Here is a 19,741-nt window from a genome sequence, read left to right on the forward strand (position 1 = left end):
TCCCCTGCAGAAATGTCGGCTTGCAAATAGCACTTCTTTAACCACCAATCTGTGCCTAGCCATAGTCCAGCCAGCTAACCTTGGTTTGTGCTTTCTGAGCTGGCAGCTTACTTACAAAAGTAAGAAACAAAGCCTATGACATACAGAGGTAAGGCAGGTGGGACAAAGTCCCAACAGGTGGAACACTGAAAGCACAACAGTCCAATCAGCAACCTCAGTCTTTCTAATATACAAGATAAACTTAAGGAAAAAAGAAGACATTCTTTCTAAGGATGTGTCTCAGAAACAGGTGTCTGTTGGCCACTAAATTACATTTAGAACACATAACTGATTATAAAAAGAGCCAACAGTGATTTTGGAGACTACAGTCCAGGTTTATAAAAATAGCCAGTTAAGTAGGCAACCAGCTAGAGGTTTCACCTGCCTGAACAGACCCCAGGAGGGTTCATCTAGCTATCTAACATAAGCCAGATTTCAATTTAGACTTTTTTTATTATAATTTCTAGTACTTAAAAACTCATTTAACTATTAGGAATTATTCTAAAAACATACTTTTTTATTTTTTTAATAGTTCTTTTTACTTATATATAAAATTAGTTTACATTCTGACAAAATTACAAAAGCATGGAATATAATTTACTCTAATTCAATCCCCAGTACTTTCCCTTGTCTACCTCTCCTCCCCTTCCCGTTTCCTTCCCTCTAATCCACTGATCTTTCTGAAAACAGACCTTAAAAATATTGTGTGGAATTTAACCTTAAGAGCCAAATTAATGGCCCATGAAACCCTGTTATCAGAAAATGTCTGATGTCTGACCTGCATTCTTCCAAACAAAACTATTCTTCCCCCATCCACAAGCTGTGAATACAGTTTGGTTTTCAAAGACTGTGGCTCTGCTTAACACAACAGGAGTAAGAGACTCCCAAGTCCTAAACCCTGCAAGTCATCTCCACTGCCTGGCTGCCAGCTTTCCCTACCAAGAGCAAAGGTGGCCCCAAATGCGTGTAGACCCTTGAGAACCACCAGATAGGATCACATCCAAGGGCTCCCCAAGACTTGCTGTGAATCAAGCAACAGTTCTCAGCTTCTGTGAGAAAGACAGCCTGACATCTGCAGTGATTTAAGGTCACAAAACACTTTCACTTGTATCATTATATCATTTAATCTTCAAACTACCAAGTGTGAGGAAGCCAAGATAAGGAAGGTAAAGTGTCAAAGGTTTCCTGGCTCATCAGCTGCCATCTGCAGCAGTCACAGATCCTCTCCAAACTGAGGAACATACCCATGTAAATCATTTCACCATTCAGTGAATCCTAACACCTCCCTTTCCTCCCTGTGCCCCCCAAAATAATTAAATTCCAGTCTGCTCTAAAGTTTGTTCATTGTAGTTGTGGATGGACTATTCATTAAAACCAGTTCTGAAAACAATATCATAAAAACAGGCCCACCCTTTCAAATGATCTCAGACAGCCCTTAATAAAAAATAAACGCATGAGCTGGGTGCAGTGGTGCACACCTGTAAACACCTGTAATCCTAGCAGCTCAGGAGGCTGAGGCAGGAGGATTGTGAGTTCAAAGTCAGCTTCAGCAACAGCGAAGCGCTAAGCAATCACTGAGACTCTGTCTCTAATAAAATACGGAAAAGGGCTAGGGATGTGGCTCCGTGGTTAAATGACCCCAAGTTCAATCCCTGGTATCCCCAAATAAATAAGTAAATAAACAAACACATGAATTAGAAATCTCAGTCTCTTTCCTTTAGGACAAAAGCCATGAGTCTAACTAAAAATCTATGACTTGGAAAAAGTTAAAGTATGAAAACTAGTTGTATAGAGTTTTCTCAAGTAAATGTTCAGACAAATGTGGGAATATTGAATTTATTTGCCATTCCTCATAAAACTGCCATTATACTATCCTTCAACTGCCCCCGAAAATATACATCAAACACCTAACTCATCATACTGTCTATCCACTGTGAGATGTGGGATACCACCCAATAAATTTCTTACCACCTATGATTTCTTATTTTTTGGTACTAGAAATTGAATGCAGAGGCGCTTTACCACTAAGCCACATCCCAGCCCTTTTAAAAATTTTTTTTTAATTTTTAATTTTTTGTTTTTTAAATTTTGAGGCAGGGTCTCACCTAAGTTGCTTAGGGCCTTGCTAAGTTGCTGAGGCTGGCCTTGAACTGGTGATCTTCCTGTCTCAGTCTCCTGAGTTGCTGGAATTACAGTGGTGCACCACTGCACCCAGCTCATCTAGGATAAATTTTATTCTAATTAGTTATATATGACAGTAGAATGCACTTTGATACATCATATATAGGTGGAGTATAATTTCTCATTCTTCTGCTTGTACATAATGTAGAATCCCACCGGTCATATAGTTATATATGTACATGGGGTAATAATGTCTGATTCATTTTACTATCCTTCCTTCCCATGTAGCCCCTCTCCTCCCTTCACTCCCCTCTACCTAAAATAACTTCATTCTTCCATTGGTGCACCCACACCCTAACTATGAATTAGCATCTGCATATCAGAGAAAACATTCAGCCCTTAGTTTTGGGGGATTGGATTATTTTGCTTAGCATGATATTCTCCAGCTCCAGGACAATTTTCTTTTTAAAGGAACTTTCTTCAGCTTGGACCTAGTAGTAGTTTAAATTATTTGCAGTACTAGGATTCCAGTGTCAAGTAAATCCAGGATTCAAAGCAATAAGCTATCAAGAGCACCTACCTGAGACTAGGTCATATCACTTTATAAATAAATTTTTGGCCAAGATTTCCTCATCTGCAAAAGGTTGGGGCTAGATTCATTCAGTGATCCTTAAAATGTTGCCTTCTAAATGCTTTTGATTCTATGATGCCTAAAATATAAATCTAAAAACTAACTTTGAATTTTTTTTTTAAAAAAAGGGCTAACTTGGGGCTGGGGATGTGGCTCAAGCGGTAGCGCGCTCGCCTGGCGTGCGTGTGGCCGGGGGTTCAATCCTTAGCACCACATACAAAGATGTTGTGTCCGCCAAAAACTAAAAAAATAAATATTAAAAAAAAGGGCTAACTTTAGCTACTTGTAAGATGCTCTAAAGCAGCACTAATAGAAATATAATGCAAACCACACACCTAATTTCACTCTTAATAGCCTAGCTAAAAAAAAAAAAATTGAATTTAATTTTAATAACATATTTAACCCAATATATTCAAAAATTTATTTGAACATGTAACCAAAATTATAAAAATTATTGAGATACTATAAGTGACACACTCAACACACATAACAACAAATCTTACCTAATGTGACAGCATGTGTATAGTCCCACCAAAACAATAAAGGCATATTTAACAGAAAAAAAAATTATACTAGCTAGATGTAGTGATACAAATTTTGATATCCCAGCTCCTGGGGAGGCTGAGGCAGGAGATCACAAGTTTAAGGTCAGCCTGGGCATTAGAGAGACCCTGTTTCAAAATAAAGAATAAAAATTGCTGGGGATGCTCAGTGGTTGAGTACTCCTGCTCCTGGGCTCAATTCCCAGTACTGCAAAAAATAAATAAATAATAAAAATAGTAATTTAAATTTTAGCAAGGCTCATAGCGGCACACCTGTAACCTCAGCAGCTCAGTGGCTTGGGAGGCTAAGGCAGGAAGATCACAAGTTCAAAGACAGCCTCAGGATTTCAACTTAGTGAGATCTAGTCTCAAAATATAAACAAATAAATAAATAAATAAGGGGTGGGGATGTGACTCAATGGTAAAACTCCTCTGGGTTCAATCCCTGGTACCAAAAATTCAGTTCTTCAGTGGCACTGTCCACATAGCACTCCAAAGCAACACATGGCTGGTTGTGACTACATTGTTGGGACAGTGCAATTCTGCAACACCCTACAAAGTGAGCCTTCCACACTCTATAGGAGTGAATTCTACTGAACCAAACTCTTTTGCTTGGCAAATTACTTCCTAAGGATACAATGAATATCCTAGAAACATTAGCCCTTCCAAACTACACTGGGTAGTATTTACACTGCTAACAATTTGAAAAAAGCTACCTCCCTCACTTTAAAAGCTGGTATGAGTCTGAGGGCTGGCTCATAATGATTAAGCAGAGTGTTTTTATGTTATTCAGCAATGTTAGATCCAAATATCACACAATTAACAAGATTACAACAAAGGTTAGGGTCAGAGATGTAACTCAGTGATAGAGCCTCTGCCTGTGGGTTTGATCCCTAGCACCAGAATGGAATGGAAAGGAAAAGGAAGGAAAGATTACTACAAAGGTCATCTGAAGATGGATAGAAATAGAGCCTCAGGTACTTAGTATTTATTTCTGCTAGATATGTAAATTAACTTGAGTTTCAACTACTTTAAGATATATACATTTGAAAATGCACAATACCTTATACTGTTATTGCTCATCACCAGAAGCAATGTGTACCTCTTAAAAAGATTATCATTGATGTGTGTGTGTGTACGTATGTATGTGTGTGTGTGTGTGTGTGTGTGTGTGTGTATATATATATACACACACACATATATATATTATTCTATTAAAATTAATGTAGAAATCTTTTCCTTAATGGTAATCTTTTCAATTAACTCACTAATTATGTAGGGGACTTATCTACTAAGGCTTCACATTGAGATCTGAGAATAAAGGATCACAGTGTCAAAATTCTGAGTCCAGATAATAATGGTAATGACACCCATTTATCACATAATTTGTATGTGCTCAACACTATTCCAAAACCCTTGTATATGCACACCAGTCCACCCAGGTGTGCAGCATTTCCATCACTGACATTCCAAAGAAAGGAAAGGGGTGTGGGGCTTGTGCCTGAAGACCTCCGTCATAGAGACAGTGACATCCAATGCAGGCACTGTTATATTACAGAACCAGAGTTCTGATCCACTCCAGTAACACAGGCTTTGCTTTTCCTTCAGAATAGCTTAGGTCTCTAAGAAGGCTGCCAGAGAGATGAGTGCCACATGGGGCCTCTGCTGCTAACCAGCTGTACAAGGTGCCTATGGCTACCACCTAACCTCACTGTGGTCCCCACAGTGGAAACCAAGACAATATCAGTCCTCACAGAATAGTTTTTCATTTGAAAAAGTATATGAATGCCTCTTAAAAACATAAAGGACAACCACAGGGTGAGGTAGTAATGCTATTAATAAATCCATCTCCCATTGCATCTCCCAAATGACCCTGAGAAGCATCTACTTTTAAAGTTTCTGGGTCTAGCCACTACATAAAAAATAGAAAATGAGATCTTAATTTGTTTATGTACCAGAATTTGCAATGGTGACAAAGGGTTGTAAATGTAAAAACCTTCCAGCTATTGTCATCTCCTCAAGGGTCTTAGGTTTTCTCTTTCCCTTCACTGCTCTGCCTGTTTTTTAAGGTTAAAGCTATTCTGAGGTAGTTATCACAAAATATTTTAAAGCCTTTAAAGAATGGATGGATGGGTGGGGGAAGATAAGAAGACAGATTTGGATTTAGCCTTCTGCGAATGAACTGCCAGTTCCCAAACTCCTGTTCATATAACTTCAGTCCATACAAATTGCCTACGGACACTGGGTTTCTAGGCCCAGAACCCCAGAGAAAAATTTTGCCATAAGTAAGGCATGGGTCTGGGAAAGGGTTCTATGAGATGGTTTAACAATCCTCACAAAGACAGGGAATCCAGTGTATGGGCTTATAGTGACCCTAGAAGAGCCTGGGCTGTGGGTAGGGCCTCTGCTCAGCTGGGGTATGTGTAAGGCCTGGCCAGGAGTTGGTTTTCTGTTTCAGGAGGCCCAGTCTCCAGATATAGGCCCTCTCTTCAGGCCAGGATATATGTAGGGAAGACCACAGGAGAATGAGAAGCATATAGCAAAGAGCAAAACAGGGCATGGATGTTTATGCCATTGTACAGCTAGAATTTGAGAAGGGATATTTTTCAAGTGGGCTGTGGAAAGCTCAAAAATCCCTGAAAAAGAAGGAATATAATAGTAAGAATAATCACAGCTACCATTTGCTGAATACTAGCACTAGTACCTTGTGCTAGATCCCATGCCAAGTTTTTATCTTCCTTAATTTGAAGAACACTGTGCATAGATATCCATAATATAAAGGTGCTGACACTAAACACAACCCACAATAATATCTACATAACCTCCCCAGGCCTCAGTTCTTCACCTAGAAAACAGGAAGATGCTCCTTACCTAGGGGTGTAATAGGACTGCACAGGACAAAAATGGTTAAAGTACTTAGCATGTGGCTCCCATGGTCACCACTGGCAGACTCCACATCTGCTTGCTTGAGGCTCACAGACAGAACCCACAGGAGAAAGGACACTTGTCTGTTTTTTTTCTTTCCTTGGGTGAACAGTGATAACTATTGGGACTGGAAACCAAGAAAAGACTGTTACAGTGGATTGAAGATAGTAATTTGATCTTAGAGAAGGGCAAAAAGAGTCCCTGTGCACTATCTTGGGGAAGAAAAGAATCTTCTGAAAGCAGAACAGCAACTTCAAGCTGGCTTTTTCTCTTCTTCCATCAATGGAATGAATACACTGGCAGATAAGTTCCTGCTCAAACATAGCAACAGTGGAACATGCAAGGCTGAGCATAAGTGATTTTATGGTGGGACCAAAAGGAGAAAATACATTTCACTCCTTTAAAAGATCCCTTTTAATGGCAGCAGAGGTGAAATTTATTTACAATGGCAGATTCTCAATACACACGCTGATGTCCAGCCCTCTAAGCCATAAGAATACTCACTCCTACATAGCAGGACCGCCCCCCCCACATTCATTTTCCTATTCACCATAAACTTTCCAAAACCTCTGATGGCTTCCAGACACCTTGTATAAATTTGAAACACTGCACATGCTCCCCAAAGGCCTTCCAGACACCCCTGATCCATCCTTTTCAGCCTACCTTCTGGCTCATGCCTCTCCTATTCCTGGGGCTTCACTTAAATCTCTAAGTCTGAGCCAAAAGATATCTATTGGCTTAAAAATAAAGTCTAGTGAGGGCTGGGGCTGTAGCTCAGTAGTAGAGTGCCAGCCTCACATGTGTAAGGCACTGGGTTCCATCCTCAGCACCACATAAAAATATAAGAAAAATAAATAAATAATCACCGTTTAAAAAAATAAAATCTAGTGAAAATGTGACCTCCTCTAGGATGTCCTCTGTAAGTCAGGTGGAGGTGACATTTTCTCATGTAGCACTGTCATGGCCCTGTCATATATCATATACTAGCTTGTATTTATTAAGTACCAACCTCCTAGTGGGCAGTTAGCAGACTCACTCTCATGTTTATTAAGTAACTATTAAGTAAACAGGCAAAGTACTAGATGTCAGAGTTACCAAAAAGAGTAAAATACGGTCTCTACCCTAGAAGAATTCATACCCTAGGCTGAGGAGATAGAGACGTTAACTAATTTATACTATTTATGAAATAAAAAACACCCTAAAATTCATGTGTGCAAAGAGTCAAAGGGATAGATTAATTAGGCAATCTGAAAAATAAATACACTTCCTTGACTGAAGAGTATCTGCTGTTATCCTAGGAGGTTAAAATGACTTAACGCCATGTGTTGTGATGTACACTTGTAAAATCGATGACTTAGGAGACTGAGGAAGGAGGACTGCAAATTTGAAGCCGGCCTCTACAACCCGGTGAGACTATCTCAAAAAAGGACTGGGGTTGTAGCTCAGTGGCAAAGTACTCTTGGGTTCAATCCATAGTACCATTTTTTTGTTTTTGTTTTTTTAAATCCAACAATTTCATGCCCTAAAAGTTTCCTAAAATGCACATTTAATAAATATTTGTGGAATGAATAAGTGTACATTATTTTGGTTCTGAATTCAGTATTTTCATGTATACCTAAGGTGTCTCCAGTTAAAGACTTCAAATTACTTAAGAACTGAAGGTACCATGTTTTATATAATTTATGACCTAACTATTAGTTGTAGAAAAATTATTTAACCTCACTCCCAGTGAGAGTACTTCAAAATTAGCCTGTAGGTACTCTACTGAAGTATTAGATCTTAAGAATTATCATCTCATACCCCTTCCACATACCCCTTTCAAGGTAACAATAAAATCGATGTTTTAAGAGAACAAATGTGTCTTGAAATGTCCATTAAAAGAATTATGCAGGGGCTGGGGATGTGGCTCACGCGGTACCACGCTCGCCTGGCATGCATGCGGCCCGGGTTCGATCCTCAGCACCACAAACAAAGATGTTGTGTCCGCCGAAAACTAAAAAATAAAAAATGTTAAAAATTAAAAAAAAAAAAAAGAATTATGCAGGGGCTGGGAGTTGGAAAGCAGTTCTCTTCACAACACAGGCAGTGAGTTGGTAACATGAACCAAAATAAAATCATAATTGTTTCCTTAATCTCCATTATATTTTGTAGCACATACAATCACTGAGCTATAATTTATAGCACAATTATACCATTATCAAGTGAACTTTGGAAACCTGAGGGACATAAAAGCCAGAGTCCTACAGAGTCCTCTCTGGAGATCAGACTTTACTTGTCAGGGTCAATGAGAAGAGATACGAGGTTGCCCCACTTTCCTTAGGATGCCTCACCCCACCTGTGCAAGGGGCGGGGTAGTCCCTAGATCACAGCTGGGAAGCCACTACCTGAGGATTCCCCCAAACATAGAGCCTGGTAAAGAAGTTTCTAGAGAGTACAAACTCTTGTCTGAAGAATGACGACCCTGGACCCACAGGCCATTCTCAATCTGGGAATCAGCAAGAGAACAACAACATATACATTGTCAGTGGGGCCTACCCAGCAGCAGAAACTAACTCATCCCATTCCAGTCCTTTGAGATTGTATATCTTGTTATGTTTCATTGAGGACTACCAAGAACAAAAACACTTTCTTCCAAACTTGGTAATTCTTTCTATCACAAGTAACATATAATAATTTTTATTCTTCATGATTTTCATTACCAGGATTTTAATGGTCAAAAAGGGCAGGAGGGGGACTAGGTTAAAAAAAAAAAAATCCATAGTTCTTCAACACTCTCTAGTCACAGCAGCAAAGGTCCCTGGCTACAAAACAAACCAACAAAGAGTACAGCTCTTTAAAAACTCTTGAGAGCCCAAAGTAGCAGTCACACCCCTGTGCCTGTCCTACACAAAGGAATCAACAAAGCACTGTATTCATTTCCCCTTCTGTTCTAAGCTCTTAGGCAAGTAATGGGTTGGATTCTGCATCCACGAGTAATAGTTTAATTCTGTGCCTAAGCAGAGCAGAGAAAGAACTGTCAGAGCTGAAACAAAGGACAATTCCATACACCTTTATCAGTGGGCCAGCCCCCTTGTACACACAGTCAGTACAGACCTCAAATTCAGGTCATTTCTCTCAGAGACATTGGAGGCACTAACCCACCTCTACTGCCAGTTATATTCCTGACAAGATAGGAAAAGGCATTTAATGGGAAAAATTATTCAAGAAAATATAAGTCTGCACTGCATAAGAATAAATGTTAACAATGAAATCTTTCTGTCCTGAGGACCTTTAAACACCTATTACAGAAATCATTTGATACAAAAGTCACAAGAACAAATAAAAGAATAACATAGTTTTGAAATATTAAAGAAATAAAAAGGTCATATTAAAAGAATTTCAAGCTACTGCCAGTAGAATTTTTAAAAGCTCAGCAGCTTTCTGAGGTGACCACACACACCCCACCAAAGGGTGATGGAGAAGATGACAGTTGGGCCTCAAAGCTCTATCTGGCAACCTGGTGGTGGTGGTGGGGGTTTACAAAGACAGTATACAGGGCAGGGGCTAAGTCAGCTTCAGAAGGTAACACACCACACCCAAGTCTCTCAAGCAAAACTACTGTGCTGTACCCTGCCTCCAATACATACAATATGCACACAATTTGGAGGTTAACCCCCAGTTCCAAATATGTAAGCTCAAACACCATACAGGTAAGTACAAGTGATAGTTACTTTTTTTGGCAGATAAAACTCCAAAAACTGGAGTTGCTAAAAGTTGCCTAGGAGATTTACAGGTTTTGTTTGCAATAGAGGACGACAATAAGGAAGCCCAGGAATGCAGAGCCCTAGAGTAGGGCAGGCAGTGCCCTGGCCTGGCCTCCAGACAACACCCAATCCCAGTTTCTGAGTATTCCATCCAATCTTTTCTATATGCTATCCCCAAGTAATCTACCCACAGGCCACATTCCCAAGAAAATAAGGAAAAATTCTACTGACTCACTTGGGGGAAAACCTTTTTATAATAAGATTATCACTGAAATCTTCGCGAGGAATTTAAAGAGCTCAAGTTATATCTACTGAATTTCAAACATTCACCAAGCACCTTGAAATACACCTCCCAGATTTAGGCAGCAATCATAAAGTTGTGAAGGCCAGTGACCAACTTATTTTCATGATTTAAGTAAGGCATCAGCTTTGCTAAGTTACTATATAGATATTTTCAATGGGTACCAAGTCCTAAGCTAGGTCCCCTAAAGCACTGGCTTTAGAACCTGACTGTACCTTGGAATCCCATGGAAAACTTTAAAACAGCAATGCCCAAGTTAACCCCCAGGGAATCCAAAAATGTGGAACACAGTCTGGGCATCAGTACTTGAATACTGATGGTAAATCTAATATGGCAAAGCTTAAGAACCACTATTATAGGAAGCAAAAAGAAATACAAAAAAGTGGAAATCACTAAAACGTCCATCACCTAAAATGAGTAGATAACTAAAATATGGTTTATCCATACAATGAAATCTTCAGCAATAAAAAGAAAGACTCACTGATATATGTTACAACATGGCTGAACCTTGGAAACATTATGCTAAGTGAAGGAAGCCATACACAAAGGGCAGATATCACCAATGTTGTAAGTTTCCATTCATATGAAACATCTAGACTAGGCAATCCATAGAGAAAAAAATAATAATAAGTGGTTTCCGGGGGCTAAGGGACTTTGGAGAAAATGGGAAGTGAATGCTGATGAGTATAGGGTTTTCTTTTGATGATAAAAATTATAGTGATGATTCCATAACTTTATGAATATACTAAACCACTGAATTAGCTTAAGTAGGTGAATCATAAGGCATGTGAATGATCCCTCACTTAAATTGTGTGTCCACCTCTCAAGGAGATTAAAATGCAGCTGTAGAGAAATAAAAAATCCTAGATACACAGGTAAGACAAGAATCAAGAAAGATTTTCAAAGGCCATTAAAAAGAACTGCCCAAGTAATACGGAAAAAAAGAGCTACACTCAGGAGGCATCAAAGTCAAAGCAATCTGATGTTTTTCTTTTCCTACCCAATCATTTTCCTTTTATTCAAAAAGGTCAGATCTTTTTAGTGTACTAGGGATACTACAGGCTCAAAGTCTCACCAAACTTACGAAAAAGGAATGACCACTCAACATTGCCAAGGAATTTTTTTTTTTTTTTTTTTTTTACAAATTCTTCAGAATGCAAACTATTGATGGACTATAAAAACATTCAAGAGTCAACAATCCACAGGTACTTTGAAAGACTGACTTGGTGATCCAAATCTGACTTATATCTTGGATATGTCTTCCACCATTACAATAGTCCCAGGCAAACTCACATGTTAAAGTACACAAAAATTTCCAAATATGAAGCTTTGTAACACCTAGGTATTATGGTATACATGCTGTGAAAACAATGAACTGAAAGGGCTTCCTACCCTCAAGAGTTCTTAAAATTAATACAAATAGCTAAAAGGTGTTTATTGTGGCAGGGGCTCACTCAAACAGCAAAATCAAATTTTAGACAAGGCGGGATTTTGTTTAACAGTCTTATTTTGTTTTGTAGGGGTGTTTAGTGTAAGAATATTATTTGTATTTTCCAACACTGTTTGGGAATATAAATATTATATACTGGAATATATTTTTGCTTTTATATCCAGAAAACATACCATTATCAATTGAAGAAGGCTTGGCCTATATCTCAGTCTTTTTAATAAATATTTGCTGATACTTATTTAAAAGTAAGTAGCAAAAAAATTTCAGTAATTTCTAGAAATCAGATCATCAAAACATAAACTATAGCCAGGTATAGTGGCGCACACTTGCAATCTCCGTGATCCAGGAGGCTGAGGCAGGAATACCACAAGTTTGAGGCCAGCCTACAAAACTTAGTGAGACCTGTTTCAAAACTGTAAGGGCTGAGGATGTAGTTCAGTGGTAAAGTGCCTCTGGTTTAGTCCCCAGTATCAAAAAACAAACACACACACACCACACACACACACAACCTCTATTCCTCACTTTATAGTAAACCTGAAATACAGATGCATTTTTACAGTCATAGACAAAGACAAGCTAATTACTGCATCTAATAAACCTGCTTCCTCTACCCTGATGTCCAACATATTTCAATCAACTTTCAGAAGTGGCTGGGCCAGGTAAACACCCTGGGGACTCACCCCCATCAACTTTTAGACAAATAAATCATCCATGGATCATAAGTTCTGCAGCATGCTCGATTCAGGCAAATCAGGTCATAATTCTGAAAACACTTTGCTTAACAATAAGGACTAGGAAATAAAGTGTTTAATTTTAAAATGTACTGTTCTCAAAGCTCTAAGTAAACTTAAACTAAACAGACTTGAGCCCTTATGCTTGCTTCAATTCAGAAGTGCCAAAACAGGGAATTAGTGTTTGAGCCAGCAGGTTTCTGCTAGCTGTTTTCAACTCAAATTCCTACCCCCTGCCCCAATTTTACCCACTTTCCTTAAACCTGATTTAACTCTGTCAATCACACTTTTCACCATCCTCACTACCAAACTTTAAAAAAAATTTTTTTATATATCGACGAACCTTTTATTTTATTCATTTATTTATATGCGGTGCTGAGAATTGAATCCAGTGCCTCACACATGTCAGGCATAAGCTCTGCCACTGAGCCACAACCCCAGCCCCCTCAAACTTATTTTTGATCACTATTTCAAAACAAAAGAGCCAATGGAATACGAGAATATACCAACCAACAAAGGCAAAGGCTGAGATTAAGAAAAAAGGAAAACAGTCACTGAAAAACGTAAGGCAGAATCTCAAACACTGTTGAAACTGCCTTATAAAACCATTAGTATATTAAAACAGTCCTGCCTCTCTAATGAAATCTACCTAGGTTTGTTTCTGAAAAAGATCACAGGCTGCAATTTCATTGATGGCTTATACTCTCTCTCACTGAAATTAACAAGATCCACCTCGCTCCATGGTAAGTGGGAAAGATGCAAATATGAATCTTTCATTCCAGGCTCTTCTGCTAGTTTTTCTTAATCTATCGATTTGTTAAGGGTGGGCTTTTCCTCCTGCTTCAAGGTTAACTCCTCTTTGTTCGAATTGAAAGTGGGGATTCTGAGCTCTGTGTCAGACTACATAGATTTGAATCCTCTCTGGGCCACTCAACAGTTGGGTCACTTTAGAGTACTGGACCTTTCTCTGTGCCTCTTTCCTAACCTGGAAACTGGAGATAACAGTATTTCCCATGAAGTCACTGTGAAATTATTTATGAATCAATTATCATATTGCCTAGCACACAGAGGTGTCCAATAACTTAATCTGTTATCATCTTAGTGCCAAATTCTTCCTAAACACGGAAAGGTTAACCTGGCTTAAAGAAAAAGTGAAAAAGAAATATATATATAAAACTCCCTATAATTGTTTTCAGTCAGAACGAAGGATATGCTTAAAAAAAAAAAAAAAAAGCATCTGTTCTGTAGTCACAGACTCCTTTCTCATGCAGCTTTGTTAAGTGTAAGTCATCTTGAATAAAAATAAATATTAAGAAAAATGATGCATTTGGCTTACAATGCTTCCATAGCCCTAAAAAAAGACTGGGAGTTCTCCTGTTGCTGTTGGTTTCCCAGCAATGTTTGGGTTTTTTTTTTTTTTTTGGTACTGAAGATTAGAACCCAGGGCCTCATGCATGCAAGGCAAGCACTCTACCAACTGATCTATATCCCCATCCCTCCCAGCAATGTTTTTAAGGACCCAAGTTAATAAGTGATATTTTTAAATGGCCCTTATTATGTTTAATGCAGAGAGACTGATGTGAGTTGTGCAGTTATCCTCCTACCTGTGGGCTTCCACAATGTCCCAAGAGATTTTCCACATATCTAAAGTCAGACTGTTCTTTGCTTAACATTCATTCAAGAGATGAGAAGCTTGTCCTGTTTTTATGCTTGACTTTTAAATATAATCTTATCAGTCTAACCCAAGATCAACTTCATCCCTCATCTACAAAAGTGCTTTATCTTTCCAAGACACTCTTGAAAAATAACTGATGGTTCTCTCTCTACTTAATGAAGATATAGAATCGGTCTGGCTCTTCTTACTATTTTGTTTCTCAACACATCCTCTGCAGAGTGAAAACCTGTAATACCATTAATACCTAATACCCACTTCACACCTGGATAGTTTCTTTGACCCTTTTGTTCAAATCTTTGACTCTTCAAACCTTTCTTACTGAAATGATTTTAATATGAATCACAATTATAAACATGAAACTGATTCTCAATTTTACTTCATTTTTTCATTGTCTTCAAATATGCAAAATGATGTGTTTGATAAAAATAACCAATTTTCCATCTTTGCAAACATAACTGAAAAATTCGTACTTATGAGAAAGGAGTACATATTTTATGCACTTCTGTATATGGAATGCAATACTACACAGTAAATAAAAAATACTAAAAACCAAAGTTCATTTACATCATCTATCTTTTCCTCAAACATTCCTACTGATTACTAACGAACAACAAAAAATCATAATGTACAATATACTTCTTCCTAATAACCAGAACCAGGAGAATACGATCGCAACCATTTCTGGGAGGAAAAGTTCAAGACAAATAATTTTAAAAGGAAAAAAATGTACAATTAATAAGCTGTCAGTAACCTAAAAGCTTACATAACCTCTTCAGGATCAGTCTCAAACTCTACATTTAAGAGCATAAACATATTTACTGTCCTATAAATTTTTCCCCCTACAAACTCAATTATCCCCACCATTGACAAAAGAACAATCTTCTTTTAAAAGTTCCTACAAAGTATGAACAGAAACTTTTTTTACTTTTATAATAATGTACAAAACAATATCAAAATATTATGAAACACCAGTATCCCATCCTCTGCCCTTACAAAGAAAAGGTAACACGATAAGAAACTGAGGAGGCAAATTCTCAAATAAAAAATATAAAGGATTCATGGGATAAATAGCTGAAAGGAATAAAAATTTAGTAACAGGCTAAAAGCAATAGAAATTCTAATCTACACTCACAACTCTTACCCTTGACAGCACAGAACAGAATACCCTGCCTTATACATTTTGAAATTGCAATTTTAAAACGCTAAATCCAAAGACAAAGCCACCCAGGGGAAAATAACAATTGCGCAACAGATCAACAGCTCCAACTTGTCCCTTGGCCCCAGCGCGGCGAGGTTTGCACGCTATAAAGCAGGAAAGGGCCAACTGAGGGCCGCCGTGACAGCCAACCGGCCACTGTCACTGAGGCCAAGGCCACGAATGCTAGGATCGACACAGAGAGGCACCGCACCCCGAACAAGAAATCCCGGTCACTGCCCACTCAAACCTCACAGTCCGCGGACTGGCCCTCACGTTCTGCTGCGGTGCAAGGGGCCAACCCTGAGTTCCCAGCCCAAACCTCTCCCCTGACCCAAAAGAGCGCCAAGAAACGCGCGCGGCACCCCTCCAGACCGCCGGCCGCACGTCGAGGGATTCCAGCGCGCAGGGCACTTCGTGACTCCCCCCCACCTCCGGGGATTGGGTTTTCTAGATCAAAGCTTCCAACGCGTGATCCCATGGATCCACTGGTTAGGTTACTTGGCAAAGTAGCGCCCACAGACGGCCCAGCGGGGTGAGTGCGCGGTGCCACAGCCCGTACCCGCCTAAGTGGTGGGGCCCGGGGGCTAGGGGGACGCGGCGGGAGAGGAGGGGCTCCAGGCCTACACCAGCAGGAGACCTCAGCTCCCCCGAGAGCGGCCCCGTGACTAGGCACATTTTTGCCGGCTCCGAGTCTGGGGAGCCGCGCAGCCCCGGAAAGGGCCGGGCCGCGCCGGCTCAGACTGCCAGCGTCCGCCCCCTCCTGCCCCGCAGCCTCTTGGGCCGCTCAAACTCGAGGACCAGGCCAGGGTTCGGGGTCCCAGCTTCGAGGGCCAGGGAGCGGACGTAGACGCTTCCTCTTCCCACACACGCTGGCACAGCCCCCGAACCTCTCCCCACACTTCCACCCAGCCATCCTCAGGGGCCGCAGGTACGTTGACGGTCTGACCGTCCGGCGGCGTCCCCACTCCCTTCACTGACTCAAGGGTCGTGCAGCGGCTCCAGTGTCCGGCCGCTGCAGTCCAGGCTCTGGCTGTCCCTCCCAAGCCGTGGTTCCCTCGCGCCCCAGCCCCAGTCCCGACACCAACGTGGAGCCCCGGGGCCAGGGAGCACCTGCTGGGACGGCAGTCCTGGCGGCGGCAACTCCATGTCCATCATGCTGAGCTGGAGATTGCGTTGGGGCTCCTCGACGGCGACCCTGTCCCGGCTGCCAAAGCGCGGCGCGGACAGGGCAGCACTGGCGGCGGCGGCAGCTCCTGGGGGCCCTCGGCACTCCCCGTTCGGCTACTCGTCCCGAGTTGCGGGCCAGCCCTCTGGCCCGCTCCGCCTCCCGCCCCCTGAGGGCGGGGCAAGATCCCGGGCCCTTCCTTCCCCCGCGGCGCGGCTGCAGAAAATCCCCCACCCCCGCCCCGGCTGACGCAAGAAGCTTGGTGTCCGGGGGCGCGAAGGGGCGGCGGGCTGGGGTCCTTTGGAGCGGCTTGAGGAGAGGTAGTGTTCGACCCCGGGTCCCCGCGCTCAATTTGCCCTTCCCCGCATAGAAGGGCGGCCCTCTTGCCCGGGAGATTAAGAATTGTTTGACGAAGGTGGCTTGGGCTCTGGCATGAAACAGTTTAAACAGTTGGAACAAACACGCCCGGAGCCCCTGTAAACGCGCCGGTATCGGAGCTGCGCCTCGCTGATTTGGAGTTGCAGAACCTTGCCCATTTTATCTCACCCCACCGCCCAAATGTGGCGCCAGCCCAGAGGCGGGGGCCGAGGATTTGGACCGCGGCGGTGCGTACCGCCAACTGCCCTCTGGCCCTCGGTCCGCTCCGGAGCTGGAGCCAGAGCCCTGCCCAGGGGAGGTGTGGGCCACGCTGCGAGCTCGTGCTCGCAGTCACCCTGAACGCCCTCGATTTACTCCCTTGCGCTCGCACTCTCTGAGCTCCGGTTGCCGAGGGCAAACGAATGGTGTTTGGGTGGGTCAGGGTTGCCCACCAAGAGCTGAGCGGGAACGCGAAGACCTTTCTCTTCCCTTCAAAGCACGCACAAACCACAGATGGCGTCCTTCAACAGGACAACACGCCAAAATTTTAGGAATTTTCAAGTACTCGCGATATAGTTAAAAAATATATAAAGTTATAAAATGATTGAGGGGCTGGGGTTGTAGCTCAGTGGCAGAGTGCTTGCCTAGCATGGGTGAGGAACTGGATGCAAGCTTTAACATCACATAAAAATAAAGGCATGCTGTTCACCTACAACTACAATTTTTTTTAAATGATTGATATAGTATAGACCTGTTTTGTAAAAACCTGTGCCTAGGGATGAAGAATGGTATCTTATGTATTAATAGTTGTAAAATAATGAATTATTTTTCTTTCTCTTTGCTTTAAATGTGTTTTTCTACTGTGAATATGTATTACGTCTTTATATTTAAAACATTTAAAAATTAATCATTGCCTACGGATAACAAAGTATTCGAAAACAAGAATAGTGTGAATTCCTACAAGTTTTAAAAGAGGCTAGATGGTTTGGGTTTTTTTCTCTTACACATCAACACACGAACTCTGGAGCAAGCCTACTTTGCAGTTTCTAGCTTCTCGGAATTATTCAAAACCAGGTGAAGCAGATAGTACCAACAGTGGTTTTACTCTTTCATTCAAAACCTGACTGTAGCAGATCAACGCCCGCCCTGCGCCCGCCCCGCCCCTAGCCCCCCCCCCCCCCCCCCCCCCCCCCGCAAAAAAGAACCCTGCAAGAGCTTACTTTCCCTTGGTTGCATAATTTGACACGCCCAGGAATTACATGTAGGTTTACATGTTCAAATATTCTTTTAGATAAGTGAAGTGTAATTACTTGTAATTGAAGCAGGCTTCTCCAACTTGAATTAAACCTCAGCTGTTGGGTAAAAATCCTGCAAAATGATCCCCACACTGAAAACAAGTTTGGGAGAAATTATTTACAAAAACCTCATACGAAGAAGGCAGACATCATAGTAAAATGACGTTTTGGGGTCAAAGGAAACAACAGTACATTGTTAACCATTCAGGTCACTTATTAAAACTACTACATCAGAGACGGTGGACAGCTAACCAGGAGGTAGGAGATGCTCAGTGGCTATCCTGAAGGCATTCATAAAGTCTTTGGTACTTCCTTGTTAAGCAACATTTCCACTGAGTTTAGACTGAATGAAATAACCATTACCTTTACAAAACTACAATTTGCTGGGAGTATATTATTTCAGGCACCTGTAGAGTGCATATTTTCAAAGGGAGGAGAGGAATATGATAAGTTTGAACATGCCAAAGAAAGAAAAATAAAACATGAAAATCTGTTTGACATTGAATGGTGGTTCAGCTCTAGAAAAGGAAATCTGAGTCTCAGACCACCCATGCCAAGGAGGTTCCCAGTCTTTGAAAATATTGAAATACAGTTGTCCTCTTGTCTCCTCAAAGAGGGCCAAGGAGAACCCCGGCCCTCCTTGCCCTCTAAACTTGCACTCTGTGCTATGGGGGCACAGATAACTACATGTTGAGAAGCACCAGGGGAGCAAGAAAGAAGAGGTTCTCTTTTTTTCTCTCCTTTTCTGGTGTCCATGAGAGCCAATGTACTGCCAAGCTCTTAATTACATGAGTGTGTGCATACGTGTGTGTGTGTGTGGTGTTGGGATTCAACCCAGAACCTCTGCATGCTAAGCAAGCATTCTACACTGAGCTACACCCCTAGCCCTACTATTTTTCCCCTAATTGGTATCACATTCTACTGATCCCTGTACATTTTCATTAATTCTTTGCTGTCTTTGAAAAGACAGACAGCTCTCCACACATGCTTGAGAAGTGTCAGAACTGTGATACCTTGCCCCCAAATCTCACGAAAGGTAAGCATCAAGAAGGAAGCCTTCTGAGTGCACAAAGTTTGGATAACGGTGATGCAGTGACCCATTGTTCCACCTGCTTCTCTTGCCCTCATCTGTCAAGTTCCGAGACCCAAGAAAGAACCAAGGCTGCTGCTTCTATCATTCCTCCTCAGTTATACCCCTTGTTGGAACAAAAAAAATATTCATACTCTTGGAATTATAATTGAAATTTTACTTCATACAGCATATTGGGAAGTAAATTTCCAAAAATGATACCAAAAAAACCCCCACCCCTCCCAATACTGAAGCACATGAGTAGTACCCCTGCGTTGAATCAAGGATGGCCCTGGGGTTTGCTTTAAGTTATTGGAGGCCAGGAGTGCCACTATGCCAGGTCCCAGCCTAAGCCTGAATAAAGCCTGACAGCTTTCAATTTTATACTCTTGGAATTTAGTCATCATATTAGAAATCTGACTACCTTCATGAAGGAGAAGCCACACAGGATGAAACTCCCAGTGGAGAGAGAGGCTATGTGAACACAAGGACCAGATAT

At 41.3% G+C, this 19,741-nt stretch overlaps 1 protein-coding gene and 1 long non-coding RNA gene across 4 annotated transcripts in view; one reads left to right on the top strand and one right to left on the bottom strand.

The window, feature by feature from the left end:
• Nfe2l2 (NFE2 like bZIP transcription factor 2) overlaps positions 1-16,658 on the bottom strand; it is a 28,039-nt gene extending 11,381 nt beyond the window's left edge. Inside the window, exon 1 of one of the 3 annotated variants that reach the window (XM_046447227.1) lies at positions 16,467-16,658. In XM_046447227.1, coding sequence (XP_046303183.1) covers positions 16,467-16,511 — 45 coding nt within the window. In that variant the 5' untranslated portion in view covers positions 16,512-16,658. Of the gene's footprint in view, positions 1-15,299; positions 15,560-15,915; positions 16,055-16,466 lie in introns of those variants that run through there. The other 2 variants (XM_046447229.2, XM_046447228.2) reach the window with 2 other exon arrangements.
• LOC124094484 (uncharacterized) overlaps positions 16,105-19,741 on the top strand; it is a 41,087-nt gene continuing 37,450 nt past the window's right edge. The window contains exon 1 of the long non-coding RNA XR_006852256.2: positions 16,105-16,284. This is a non-coding gene — a long non-coding RNA (uncharacterized LOC124094484). The remainder of the gene's footprint in view (positions 16,285-19,741) is intronic.

Source organism: Marmota monax, unplaced genomic scaffold (assembly GCF_021218885.2).
Source record: "Marmota monax isolate L192 unplaced genomic scaffold, Marmota_monax_Labrador192_F-V1.1 WCK01_AAM20220418_F8-fsc00007, whole genome shotgun sequence".
NCBI lineage: Eukaryota > Metazoa > Chordata > Mammalia > Rodentia > Sciuridae > Marmota > Marmota monax.